At 44.0% G+C, this 13858-nt stretch overlaps 1 protein-coding gene across 11 annotated transcripts in view; it reads left to right on the plus strand.

Annotated features, from left to right (window-relative positions):
• The window catches only part of TSPAN18 (tetraspanin 18), a 118009-nt gene that overhangs the window by 100179 nt on the left and 3972 nt on the right, over positions 1-13858 (plus strand). For all 11 annotated transcript variants that reach the window (XM_068684727.1, XM_068684729.1, XM_068684725.1 and 8 more), the window contains 5 exons: positions 277-471; positions 4957-5031; positions 9780-9878; positions 11011-11190; positions 13440-13523. In XM_068684727.1, the coding sequence (XP_068540828.1) occupies positions 277-471; positions 4957-5031; positions 9780-9878; positions 11011-11190; positions 13440-13523 (633 nt within the window). The remainder of the gene's footprint in view (positions 1-276; positions 472-4956; positions 5032-9779; positions 9879-11010; positions 11191-13439; positions 13524-13858) is intronic.

A 13858-nucleotide genomic window follows, 5' to 3' on the forward strand; every position in this document is an offset into this window, starting at 1 on the left:
GATGCAATCTTTCAGGATTAGGCAGGGAATCGACAGTCGGTAGAGTGAAGTGTCGAGAAAGAAATGTGCTTTTACTGCAAATGTTTCATTTAATGAGTTAGAGACAGTAGGAGCACCATGTCAGCAATCACCTGCTCAGCAGATAACGTGTGTCACAGAGAAACACAGATTCTCCAGGACACCTCTGATCAAAAGATACTACTGAACCCAGTCTTCCCGCAGCAGTTGCTTATGTTGACCTGTCTCCCTCTCTCCCTTCTCGTTGTTCCATGACAGCTGGGAGGAGCGTGCCTGCTGGGAGTTGGGATCTGGGTCATTGTGGATCCAACAGGTTTTCGAGAGATAGTGGCTGCCAACCCTCTGCTCTTCACCGGAGCGTACATCATGCTGGCCATGGGAGCGATGCTCTTCCTGCTGGGTTTCCTCGGCTGCTGCGGCGCCATCCGTGAGAACAAATGCCTCCTGCTTTTTGTAAGTGCCCTTGCACCTTCTGCTGGCCTTTTGGTGTTTCCCAGGAACGGGGGTGACTTTTTCATTGAATAGATGATGCTGTGATAAATGCATGAATGGATGTCCATTATTGTAGCTGTTATTGCCTTAGATATTAAATAGACTTAGGGCACTTTTACTAGTGAGGCAGAGAATTTGCTGCTTCCCTGCACCAGGCTTGAGTCCAGTGGGTGCGGAGTCTGGGAGCATCTACTTTGCTCCTAAAATGAACCACATTTGTTATTTTCAAGCAATTTTCCCCTTGAATGATAGGGTTAAATTTCAGCCCATGTGGTCCTCAGGTAATATTTACAAAGAGCTAGCCACTAAAATAAGTCTTTTTTGACCTCTGCCATAAATTCTGATACTACACGGTTTCCAGCCGTTATCTCTGAGCTGAAGACATTGCCAATTATGTGTCAAAACACAAAGCTCTATAGTTTTATTTCTCACTTTTGTCAAATGTGACCTTTTGTTTCTCCCTCTGAGTCTGTTGGTTTGTTTTTATTTGTTTGTTTAAGTCTCCCTCTTACAGTGTTTTGTTATGATTGTATCTTGCACAGCTGCTTCACAGTGTGAAACAGGCTTGTCTCTTAACAGAATAGGAAAGTCCACTTTTTTAAAAAAGAGAAACATTTTTTTTTCTTCGAGGTCAGCCTGGCTCCACTGAGATTAATTCTTTCTGGCATTTTGCTCACCCACCCTTTGAATTCATGACCTGCACACGAGAGCCTTTCTCCAGAAGCCATTGTGGGTTTGATCCGTGGTAACTCATCTCAGAAGTAAATCAGAAAACTAAATATATCACCTGTGAAGTCAGGGAAATCTGCCTAAAGGAATCTCATAAAATGTGAAGAGTCAGGCCCAATGAGCCTGACGTTACTCCAGAGCCTGTCCCAATCAGATTAAAAACTAGCAGTTATGTTTAAGTATTGAATATATTTAAGTATGAGAAATACTGATTGAAAATGAACGGGAAAAAAGTATTTTCAGTTTGGACCACGTAAGCTGCATACAGATTGAGGAATCTGGCTAGAAAAGGGGCTTCTGAGCCATGCTCTTTCCTGACTTAGCATCGCTGAAGTCAGTAGCGTTACACCACAGTTTGAGTGTTCCTCCAGGTGTTTTAGTTATATTCCAGTAAACTCAATTTTGTGGTTATTACTTTTCTGACTCATAGAAGTAATTCCGAGCCCTGCTGCTTTATTTATTTATTTATGTTTTTATTTTATACTTGGGATGTGAGAAATATGTGGGCTGGAAGTAATGCCTGGGACTAGCAGGAACTCTAAAAATAATCACTGGATGAGGAATTGGCATTCCAGCCTGAGCAGGGCTTCTGGTGTCGAAGTCAACTCTTGTAACCTGCCATCCCGTGTCCAGTAGCAGCAAAGCACTTGCACAAAGACCTGCACAAGGAGAAATATTTTGCTCATTTCTGCTTTTTTGGGACCACACCAGCTGACCTTAAAAAGCGTGAAAGATCTGTGAAAGCAGAAGTCTGATGGGAGTAAGTTTCAGGCGTCGGAAAGGCAAACCATTCACGAGCGTATGCCAGCGAGACTGGAAATACCGTGGCAGAACTGAGAGTGTTAGGCTTCAGAGGTGGTGCTTGGGGAGAAGTTGCCTGATCAAATCAAGTCCGCTTACAAAGTTGTTAAAGAATTGATGAGCCAGAGCTGCTCAAGTGAGATTTCACAGTGATGCATAATGTATATCTGAAGCTTTCAGTCTAAATGTAAATAGAGGATAGAAGGGACGAGACAGATGCACACATGCATGTTCTCTAAGTTCTGGCTTCTGTATTTGCAAGGCCATTTATTTTACCTTAAGCTGCTTGTCTTTTGAGGAAAAAACAACACCCCACCACCACCACCACTGAAAAATCACAGTGGAGCCTAGCATGCTGCCTTAACCACAAGGTGGTGAAGTGTTTCTAGATTTCCCAGCATTTGAACCTGACTCACAAAGCAACAAGCATTGTGCTCTAAACTGAAGATTGAGTGAATTCTGGATTGTCCTAAAGACCCTATGGCTGCAAAAGAACACCATAAAAATCAGAATCCAGAATGCTGATGAATGTACAAAAAACAGTGTGCAAATATAAATATATTTTTTCATTTTGGCACAATTGCATTCAAGTCTGCAACAAGAGAAGTCTGTGTTAGCTTGATTTGGCTTAGTTGTGAGTGCAAATGTCCTGTTTTGCACTCTTATAAAATAGATGCAGTAGTCCCTAAAACTTTTCAGCATGAAAATATGTCCTTTAGATTAAAGGACAGTGGCAGCTCTTTCCAGAACAGCATTGCTGAAACTGGAAAGGCAGATGTGTTGTGAAAAACAAATGTGAAATGCTGATTTGTAGAAATTTCTGACAAATGTAGAGGCATCACCAGGAGCTGAGGTGAGGTTTTTGACCAAAATGGGAGACAGCACTTCCAAGGATGTTCAGGCCCTCACCTTGGATGAAGAGGGTACCTGTATTCAGGGTCTCAGCACCTGAATTTGAATGTGAGGCTGCAGTGTCCCATACACTGCACTGACCAAGTGGTTGTTTAGTGCTCTCATCCATCAGTAATTGCTTAATTTAATTCTGGGAGGCAAAACATAATAAGCAGATTTAGCCCTTCCTTAAAATGCAGAATGAGAGCAAGTTCTGAAACACTGATGATCCATCTCCTTTTTCTCATCAGCCCTAATGGCTGCTCATGTTTTTTCTACAATAACTATTTCAAATCTGTAATGGTAATGCAGACTACACAATGTAAGTGTAAATCAGTTTGGGAATGATAATGAAGCTTATCAGACAGAATCTGGGAATTGGCTGCTTCCACTTCTGCACAGACCTGTGCTGGAGCTTGGGTGAATGTGTGTCTCCTAGTAATCAGTAAATGAAATGCAATTAGCAAGGTGATGGGATTAATCACTTGATCACCACCTTAGACCTCTTAGTGACTATGCTGAGATCCCTTGATGGGTGATGATGTGGATTTGCAAAGCGTGGTTCATCCTCATCACTTGTTCTTTGCCCTCCTATGGTGAAATTAAAAACAAAACAGTCTCTGAGCAGGAAAAAAAAAGAAGCCACACGTAAAACTCTAGCAGAAAGAATAAATTATAGTTAACTAGTTCAGCAAATCAAGCCATGGTGTTCTGTTAGCAGCTGAAGTCCCTGTCCATCTGACTCGTCTTGTTTGTCATTTGAGCCTGGGAACCTTTTCTTTTGTTTCCATTGCAGAGGCAGGAAGACAAATGGGACAGGGTAATGTGTGCATTTTTCCAGTGGGGAAAAATCACTTACAGCTCTGATAATTGACACCAAAAGAACATTTTCATGTTTCAATTAGGTGGTCTGAATTTTCTCTCCATTACCAAAATACATGGTGCACAGCATTCCAGACATCGTTTATAAATCATTGCTTGGGGATCTTAATAGTACTTCTGGCCCCATCTGCCTTCCTTCTGTTTCAGAAGGACCTTCAATAGCCTTCTTATACAGGAAAAAAATTAAAAAAAAAAAAAAAAGAAAAATCAGAAGTTGTACTTCAAGTTGTGGGCCAGCTTTCTGTGCTGCCTCCAGGCAGGAGGTCCCAGTGTTCATCCTGGGCAGGAAACTCTGCAGCACCTGAGGGATCTTGGCAAAAAAGGTCCTGGGGATGCTTCCCTCCCAGCACAGCATCAGTCTCTGTGGGGATGAGGCCTCATAGGTCTGATTTACTTCTGTGGGGTGCGTGAGGAAGGCACAGTGAATCACTCTGGCCTGGTAACAGGAGAACAGCAACTGAGTGACTGATGCACCTAACTCAGTGCAACCCCATTGTGTGGATGGGGAGGCTGTTAACCAAGGCTGATTTTCTCCTGAAATAGAGAATGCTCCAAAAGGGTCCATTTTTTGGTCATAGGTGTAACTATTTCAGTAACTGCCTTCTTCCACACAAAATGAGCAGTGGTTATGTTACAGGACAGCTGTTTATGTTGTGGTGAGCAGGGCTGTGTGTGTAGGTGTGTGTGTGTGATGGGCTACCTGCATCAACTCCCCCCACTGTGTCAGGACAGCTTAACCCTATATGAGCATCTACACAATCACGTAACTTTTTCTATTAAAATAGGCTTTCCTGTTTTAACCTGGTGCAGATTTATCAGGGGATGATAAGGATCCTTAGCAGATAAGCCTTATCTGCTGTACCCATTAGAACAAGCCAAAACGTGCTGTGAGCTCCCATGTCCTGTGATATGATCAGAGGAGGGGCTACGACTGCCCCAGGTTATAGTCTCGTAGTTTTGTTTGTGTGTTTGTTTCTTTGTTGTTGTTGTTTTGTTTTGTTTTGTTTTTTAATTGGTAGGAAAATAAATTTCCTCAGTTATATTTTCCATGTCTTTGGTGACTTGCAAACTTTGTGTTCCTAATGCCTTTTGCATGCACATTAATGGTATGTCTCTTTTTTTCCTCTATCTTCTCTCCTGTAGTTCTTCATGTTTATTTTGTTAATCTTCCTGGCGGAGCTCTCAGCTGCAATCCTGGCTTTTATCTTCAGAGAAAATGTAAGTATCCTATGGTGGGCAAAATATGAACCTCAGTGGGATTGTACCCAGCTGGAGCGTGGTGTTCAGATGGTGGCTGATAGTGACTGTTTGTTTCAAATGCCAACAAACCTGCTTCATTACTATCTTCAGGCTGCAGAACTGCCAGCAAGCCAGCGAATGCTAACTAGTTTGGCATGTGCAAGGTGGATGGTTTATGTACAAAAGATATATATGCTGGGGGACCACTTAAGTCCTGGAGTTTTCAGTCTTCTCGGTTCTTTCACAGCCAAACCAAGTGCATGTTCCATCAGGGAGAAGCTTTATAATGAAGTCACACTAAGGTTAAAAGCACTGTTTTCTTTTTTCAATATAGCATATGTTTAATATTAATATTAATGGTGAAACCTCCCGTTTCCCCAGCAGAGCCAATGCTTGCTCTGTCTGCTGTTCCAAAAACTCTCTTGTGCATCTTTTAATATTTGTTTTGAATTTTCATCTTCTAATACTTGCCAGATTCCTCTCAATGCTGCTTGTAAGACACGCCCCCTAGCCTGCTCTGACCAAACCTCCCCATGTCCTTTTTTGCGTCCCATCAATGGTTCTCTTGCATGTTGTCTTGCTTACAAATTTCGAATCCTTCTCTCCACAGCTTTATGTGGTGTAGCCTTTCTCTGCACTGCTCCTGTGCATATTATTATATGCCCATCACCCCCCCCCATGCTAGTAGTAAGCGTCACCTCATTGTTTCCCAAACCTGCAAGAGTCTCTGCATTTTTCCACATCCTCACATGTACAAAGAAGAGCCTGACTGAAGTAGGTCCGTCCTTCTCAAGGCAGTCCATCTTTGAAATGTGACTCTGAGTGATGGCAGTGACAAAATATCAGCTAGTGATGGTGGTCACTGGTTAGTGACTGTTAGTTTTTATCTTGTTTGTTTGGCGTCTGCCAGCAGTAATAGAACTTACAGTGCGTTTCCTGTATTGATTGTCACAGAGGTGTAGCACGAGCAAGTAAGGACCTTTAAAATGATGATCATATTTTGATTTTCTTGAGCCAGGATATGCTTTTAGTTTTATTCACATTAAGAGATTTTGGTAAGCAAAGAATCAATACTTAAAAAGCTCACGGCAAAACAGTGCGGTGTTTGTACAGTAGGATAATCTGGGGAGAGGTAGTGGGAGCATTTTTTTTCCCCTGTATAAGCTGGTGGTCTTTTGTCTTTGCCTTGGATTTGAACAGTGGGGAAAAAAAAACTCACTTCGTACACAGTGTGGGCGCCCCATTACAGCCTAGGCTTTGAGACCATGCCTTTGTGGGAATAGCTGCAGCTCTGTAAATAGGCTGCAGCCCGGGGGGTCTGGTGTGTTCTGGTCATTACAGCTCTGCTGTTAGGAGCTCTGAGGGAATTCCTTTGGTACGGCACAAGCAGCAGACCGCACACGTAGAAACGCCTCGCGCCCGTGTGCTGCCCTGCAGGCCCAGGTACGATCTTCACAGAGGGGAGATAATGCACTTCTTCCCTCAGCCATGAGAGTCCTGCAGAGCATCAGGATCTGCCATTCCTTGGCAGCCGTGGGATGCGCGGGGATGTGGCACTCGCCAGATAAGATCGCAGTGGTTATTCTAGACTTCTGTGACATCTGGTGATGGTTCGTGAGGCAAAACTTGCAGGGGAGCAAGATATTCTGCTGTCTCTCCTGAGCTTGTCTCGTTTGCATCACCAGCTTCCCACTCTGTCAGAATGACTGACAGAAGAGGCAGAAAGGGGAAGAAATGAAGGGTGTCAGGATCCCAACATAGCTGCAGATAGCTCTATGCAGAAGTTAAACTCAGTCTGAAAATTCTTGTTGTTTGTCCTCTTTTAGGGTTTCTTCTGAACAAATAACTTATTTTGCTGTTGCTGTATGTTTTGGTGGTAGCTCCTCTGGCTGGGTAACCACTTGCAGCTAATTTTGCTGTTATCTTTGGGTTAGCCAGCTGGCTGGGCAGAATGCCCGTGGGGTGATCTCCCAGTGACCCTGTGTCAGGAAGAAGTCTTCACAGTAGTCATTTAAGGTCAGGTTCAGATGTGCTTTTCTCTTCCCTGTGAAACAAGAAGTTACTTTCCAGGCTTGCAGTGGTAAGAGCACATTTGGGCAACCAACATTTCCTGGAGGCCTACCAGGTTCAGTGATGGTCGTTGCACCAGTCCCTATGGCTGTAGCCACGCTGGGTGTAGAAAATGAGACAAAAGAAAAGGGCACGCTCTATCTGCTCGCTTTCCAGATAACATTTGGTGCAGTTTTCTCTTGTATGGTTTTACATGCAAACCAGTTCCCCAGCACGCAGCAGAGTTAAATTATTAATAGCTGTGGGAGTAAAAGAAATTTAGACGCAGAAGGAAGGGAGAAAAGAGATGTTTGCTGTTGAGATTGGCCGTGAGAGGAAGCGTCAGTGAAGCACAGTGTGGTGGTGACTTAGATGTTGAACTTAGTGATATGGTTTAGTGGAGGACTTGTTAGTGTTAGGTCAGAGGTTGGACTCGATGATCTTGAGGTCTCTTCCAGCCTAGACAATTCTGTGATTCTGTGACTTCATTCACTGGTGGTCACTTCATGCACTGGTGTGTAAACATACGCGCTGTTTCTGTACAGGAGATGTTCTCCCCTGATCAGCTAGGAAGGAACACGACTGAGTGGCTCTTTATTGCTTGCGGCTGTGGCTAATATATCTGCTTTGTCAGAAGCGTGTGTGGAAGATGTCATTTTATTACTAGGTCCTTTTCTCCCTTCTGAGCAGTGCTTGCACAGTACTCCAGTGTGCGCAGCCTTGGCTTCAGCAACAGGAGGACCGTGGATATGCGAGTAGGACTGTCTTACTGACTGCTGTCCTCCTTTGTCAGCAATTTTTTAACAGAATAAAGACACTTCTGCTGATCGATTTTTAACGTTTTTCTGAACTTCAGATGTTCAGGACAAACCATTTAAGAACAATGAAATGGAATCAGTTATTTTCCTGGCAGACTTACCCTTCCAGCACTAGGCTTTGTTTTGGGCCAAGTCTCGTAAAAATCTCACACAAACTCTGAACAATTTCCTCTGGGATTGCTGCTGTCAAAATAAAGGTTTCACTTTATATTTAAATGACTCTTTTGTTTTAGACCCGGCCAAAGGCAGCCGGCTGGGATTATTACCAACTGTAATATCAGTTTCAAAGTCTGTGCTTCAGAAACAGACAAGCATCAGAAAAATGTGCTGCTGTCTCTGCATGCGAGGATGCTGGGTGGGTAAAGTATGCTGAGAGGGAAGGAAAGGAGAAGACTGAGGGCATGTTTCTGCATCTTGAAGCCTGGCCTCCCCTTACTACACCAAATTCACAAAGGAAAGTGCCAGTCCTCTATGATCCTCTGGTATTTGAATATTTTGGAAGCAAAAAAACATGAGTTAAAAGTGATTTAGGAACTTTTTTTTGAGACAATCTCATTAAAAGGTAGTGAGACTTAGCTCCCTATGCCATGCAAGTTGTTGTGACAAAGTTTTACCCAGTGTCTATGTAGTCATTAAGTTTTGCCTTAGTTTGTATCTGTAAAAGAGAAACAATATTAAATGGTGTTCTGGGTCTTTTAAAGAATGACCACAGCCTTTTTGGCTTTCCTTAAGTTTTGTGATATAGTTACAAAGGGAACAGCCAAGCTTGTGCTTGTGCTTTTGTGCCCACCCTATACATCTCATGCATATGTATGCGTATGTGTGGTATTTCACGTTGCATATCAAGAACCTGAAACCAACTCATTGCAGATGCACTAACACATACTGCTACACTGTGTGAACAACAGGAAAAAGGAAAAAGAAAAAGAAAAAAAAGAAAAAAAGGAAAGAAAATATAAAAAAAAAAAAACTCTATTTTGAGCAGCTTAATTCCCAATCCTGCATGTGTGTAACACTGAGGCTTTGCGCTGGCATAGGGATGGTGTCTGTGTGGATCAACTCGGAAGGTATTTTAGCCAGGGGCCCACACAAGTCAAGGCCTATTGGGAGCCTGAAAAGGGGATTCCTTGAAGTTTTCATCCTGAAGTGATAGAAAGGGCCCAAGATTGAATCAAAGTATTCAATTTAACGAGACTATTAAGTTTGAATATTTACTAGTCCCCCGGAGAGTGATCCTACGTAAATGTAATTTCAAGGTGTCTAACTTTTTGAGGAGAGTCTGAGCAGAAATGTTGGCTTGGTTTTTCTATTTTACTATAAATGTAAACAGGAGTAAATGAAATTCCATTAGTTTTTATTGTTGACCTTAGGAAAAAAAAAAAAGTTTAAATTATCTAAACACTGGAAATATAAAAAGGGGATTTCTTTTTCTTCACATGTGTGGGTGAGTTTAGATGACCTAAGGCATTGTCAGGGAAACGGTCTTTTTTTCTGATTTGTAAGTTGACTTGAACATTTCATATTCATTCCATGTGTTTTAATTCATTTTCATTCCCAGCAAGTTTGGTATTAGGGCTTGATTCTCCTTTCTCACACATGGAGTTCCCCTGATGCTAGTAGGAAGATAACTGGTTTGAAATGAAAAATGAGGGGAAAATCATGCCTTGATTGCAGACCTTGAGTAATATAGTAAGTTAAGCTACTATTTGGATGTGGATTTGAAGATCTCCCTAAAATCTGTTTTAGTCTTGTTTTAATTTCTGAAATGCTTTCAAATAGCCCTGAATGTTAAAAGATGTGCTTTAAAGAGAGAAGTTGGCAGTAACCCTTTGCATTTCTGCCTGTGTCTGTGTGTTTCAGTTGACAAGAGAGTTTTTCACCAAGGAGCTGAAGAAGCATTACCTGAGGAACAATGACACGGATGTCTTCTCCGCCACCTGGAACTCTGTCATGATCACGGTAAGTCAGGCCACGCCAGTCCCATGCTGCTGGTGGTCAGCTATCAGTGCCGTGCTCAGCCAGCACCCTCAGCTCGCCTGGGTTCAGCCTGCCCCAACCACTCCATTGTGTCAAGCACAGCACCAGGGTTTGCGGTGGCAGCAGTGGGACAAAGGTGACAATTCCTTTGGCAGACAGGCTTTCTCTACACGAGCTGCCGTTGGTACTGTTCCCAGCTCACAAAGCTAGAAATAGTGCTTATTAAAGGTTTCTTACTACAGCCTGTTAAATGAGTTGGTAGGCGACCGATGAGGCAGGAGTATGCCTAATGGAATATTTTCAAAGCAGAAATATTTGCAATCAAAATTGACTTTGTTACTACAGTTCTAATCAGGCGGATTAAAGATTGGCTGTGTCATTGGAATTGGAATTTTTCTTATCTGCTACAAGTTGTTCCTTCCTGTCTGCTGCAAGAAGTTGTGTGTGCTTGTGTCTGTGTGTACACACATGAACTTTGGGCTCAGTACAGCCCACGTTGTATCTGTTCAGGAATGAAGAGTAAGATGTCAGGCTCTGCAGATGAAAAGTCAATTTTAATCTTATAAGAAAAAGATGATTGCTGCCCTTCATGCTGATTCAGGATTTTAATGAAGACATTTCCTTTTGCTGACTGAAAGGAGACAGACTATGACTTGAATCCTTAAAAAGGACCTGACTTGAATCCTAAAAAGGGAGCTTTCTTGGATCACCTAGCAGTGCCTTTGAACAGCAACAATCCTGACCATTATCTATGGGAGAACGGGCAGTCGGGAGCCTGGATTGCACTGTTGGCTCTTTTACAGACTTGCTGGGTGATCTCAAGCAAGTCATTCTGGATGTGCTCCAAAGCCCTGTGTAGATCATGGCAATATTCCCAGCGGTACCTTAGAGTCCACAGTGTGACATGGGAACAGTGGGACTTCATAAAGAGGCTTTGATGAAACAGAAGCTCCGAGGTACAAGCACAACCCACTTCTTTGGAAACAGCAATTGTTTTGTCTCTGCTTTGACTAAAGTTTTGATCCCTGCAAAAACAGGTCTTTGGGAGAATTCCGGTATCTCTTTTCAGGGCAAAGCATAAACTGTCTTCCTTTTTTTCCATGCCTCTCTCTAGTTTGCCTGCTGTGGAGTGAATGGACCAGAAGATTTTGAAGCTGTCCCCCATCTTCCAAACGCCTCTTTTGAAGAGGCAACACCAGAGGCTTGTTGCCAGCGAGAACTCCAGAGCCGGGAAGGGATGTTTATTAACAAGGAAGCCTGCCTCACAGGCGTCGAGAGATTTCAGAACCGACAGGTAAGGGGTGCCAAATGCCAGGAAAAGGAGTTGTGGGAGCCGTGGGTGGGTTGTGAAGATAGCAGGTTGTGCCATTCTGACTTCAGGTCAGCTTGCAACTGTGCTTACACTGGTAACAGCTTTTGAAGTCGTGGATATGTCTGATTCTGAACATCCCCCTTCATTGTGTGGACTGCTAAGTCCATGCTGTGCTGTATCGGCAGAAATAATGGAAATTTTCCCAGGGGATTAAGAAGTGGGGTAGAAGTTCATGTCAAGCTTTGCTGTGGCTCTGAAGGTTAGTGCTGTCTCTGAGAAGAAGTTAATTGGCAAGCCAGCACAGGTCAGTGATGATGGGATGAGTTTGGCTCTTATAGGCCGTGGTAGGGGCTCCAGTTTAGTTCACAAAGAATACTCATCAACACCATATTCAACTCAGAGATTGCGGGTTAAACAGCCACAGAAAACCATGTCTGCTTCCCAAGGAAGAGAAGTGTTGGAAAGCTGTGTTTCTCTGCCCTTTTACTGATTACAGTAAAAAGAGGGCTTTTCTCTGAGCAGGTCTCTTGACTTAGCAATTCTTTTCTATGCTAGACTAGAACAAGGCAATTCAGAGTAAAGTCGTTGACCCTGATACCACCAGCCGTGTTTCTTTATATTTTCCCCAAGACCTAAAGTTTCAAAAACTTTTCTAGGAAAGTTCTTGACTGTGTTCATCTCGGCATTCACAAGTCAGCTGAACTCTGTGCTGACTGCGTGTCTAAGCCTCCTTTTCTCTCCGGTCTAAGCAGCGGTCCTCTTTTCAGCACATGAAAACAGACTGTGAAAGGGAGTAAAGGAGTTTGGAAGCAGCGCATGAGCTGTTCCTTGTCTGGCAGCTGGAAACTGTTGGCAAAGGCACGCTGGGTGAGAGATCACAGCAGACAGCACCATACTGCATCTGCCAGGTCTGATTGCCACGAATAGACAGGGAAGAGAGAGAGAAGGAGAGATGACAAACAGCAGGGAGGAGAAAGAAATGCATTTTGAGAAACAGGGATAAAGCTGATTAAAAAAAAAAAAAAAAAGCTAAAATAGCTTTTCCTAAGCAGTAATGCTGAGGCCTAACACTTCTATGGGAAGTTTTTCTGTGAGCCCTTGTCACTACAGCGTGGAAATATGACAGGAACGGAGCTGCAGCTGAGCAGTCTCGTGGTGACAAAAGAGTGATTTTAATAGTTTGGCCACTGCCCCAAAATGGCCTTCAGTCCCTGGGGCTGTGTCATGAGTGGGTCCCCTCCATGCTTTCCCTTGCTTTCCTCTGTGTTTCGCTCCTGGTGAGTAGGGTCTGGGACGGACATCAGCATGGAAGTGTCATGCCATTTTTGCAATTCAGACATTTTCTTTTTGGGTGAAAGCAAAATAATCAGGTGATTGAAATGTGCCAGATATATGGATGGGACTACACATCTGTGTTTGCATGTGTAAGTGGACAGGAGAGGTACTTTTTACATTGGAGAAACTCCAATCTACTTCTGTCTTTATACGTGACCTATTTGCAGAAATTTGCTGGTGGGTTGGAATTTTAGGCTGGGAGAACTGAGGCCAGGATAAGCTGATGATTTCCAGAAACACCCTAAAAACTTTTCAGAGAATCTGCCCGCTGTTAATTGTGTGAGCAGTAACAAATGACATTAAAGATGATGGTAGCTCTGCTGCAGAAATGGAAGGATTACAGCAGTGCGTGGCCATGGGTTCTTAATGACTAATTCTCCTATATTCAGGAATCAGCAAGTGTTCATCCATGCTCCTGCTGGGGGAAGGCACAGAGAAAAGGTCCCAGGGTGTGAAATAGCTGCTGGCTGTGACTGAAATACAAGGCAAGAATCTCTTGCCTTGGCTTTAAATAAATAGCCTGTATCCCTCCTCAGCCTCAGCTGCCTGTCATATGCCCAGAGGGCCCTTTCCTTTGTGCTCAGTCTCTCCCCTCTGCAGATGAAATGTCTCTCCCCTGCTGCTCCCCTCTGTTCTGCAAGAAGTCACAATTCCTCTTGGTCAGTGAGGGATTGTGTGTGTGGATTACTCTCATTCCACTGCAGCAAAACCTTCCCCTCCCTGCCAATGTCACGCTGGTTGCTGCCTCCCTTGCTGTGGGGCTGGGTGGGGGAGTGAGAGGGAGCCGTGCTTTTGGTGTCTGGGTCTGACAGCACCTCTCATACACACAAGGGCTGTGCTGCGAGAGCAACGCAGTGTGCTGCTCCATGTTTCTCACCGTGTTTTGTCCTTCCTAGGGCTGCTACACTGTGATCCTGAACTCCTTTGAGACCTACGTGTACCTTGCGGGAGCCCTTGCCATCGGCGTGTTGGCCATCGAGGTACTGTTGTGTGATAAGGAACACAAGCGCTGCCAGTGGATGTCTGGCTGTGAGGCAGGGAGCTGCTCCTGTGGACGGGTTATCAGCTTGTGGTTTTTAATTGCCTGGGGAGAGACGGGCACTTGGTCCCTTGCCACAAGAGGCAGGGAAATAACCTCTGCTGCAAGCCTGCAGTGCCGCCTCGTGTTGGCCCTGCCGCAGTTTGCAGCTGTGCCGCGCTGGTCACAGAGGCTTTGGGGACCGTTATCCAGCATTAGCATCTGTCTCTTTGCTGGTGTTTCTGCAGAATAGGCTTCCACCAGACAGGACCTTAGCCCAGGAGTGCTACCCGACAG

Source organism: Anas acuta, chromosome 5 (assembly GCF_963932015.1).
Source record: "Anas acuta chromosome 5, bAnaAcu1.1, whole genome shotgun sequence".
In the NCBI taxonomy this organism is placed as follows: Eukaryota; Metazoa; Chordata; class Aves; order Anseriformes; family Anatidae; genus Anas; species Anas acuta.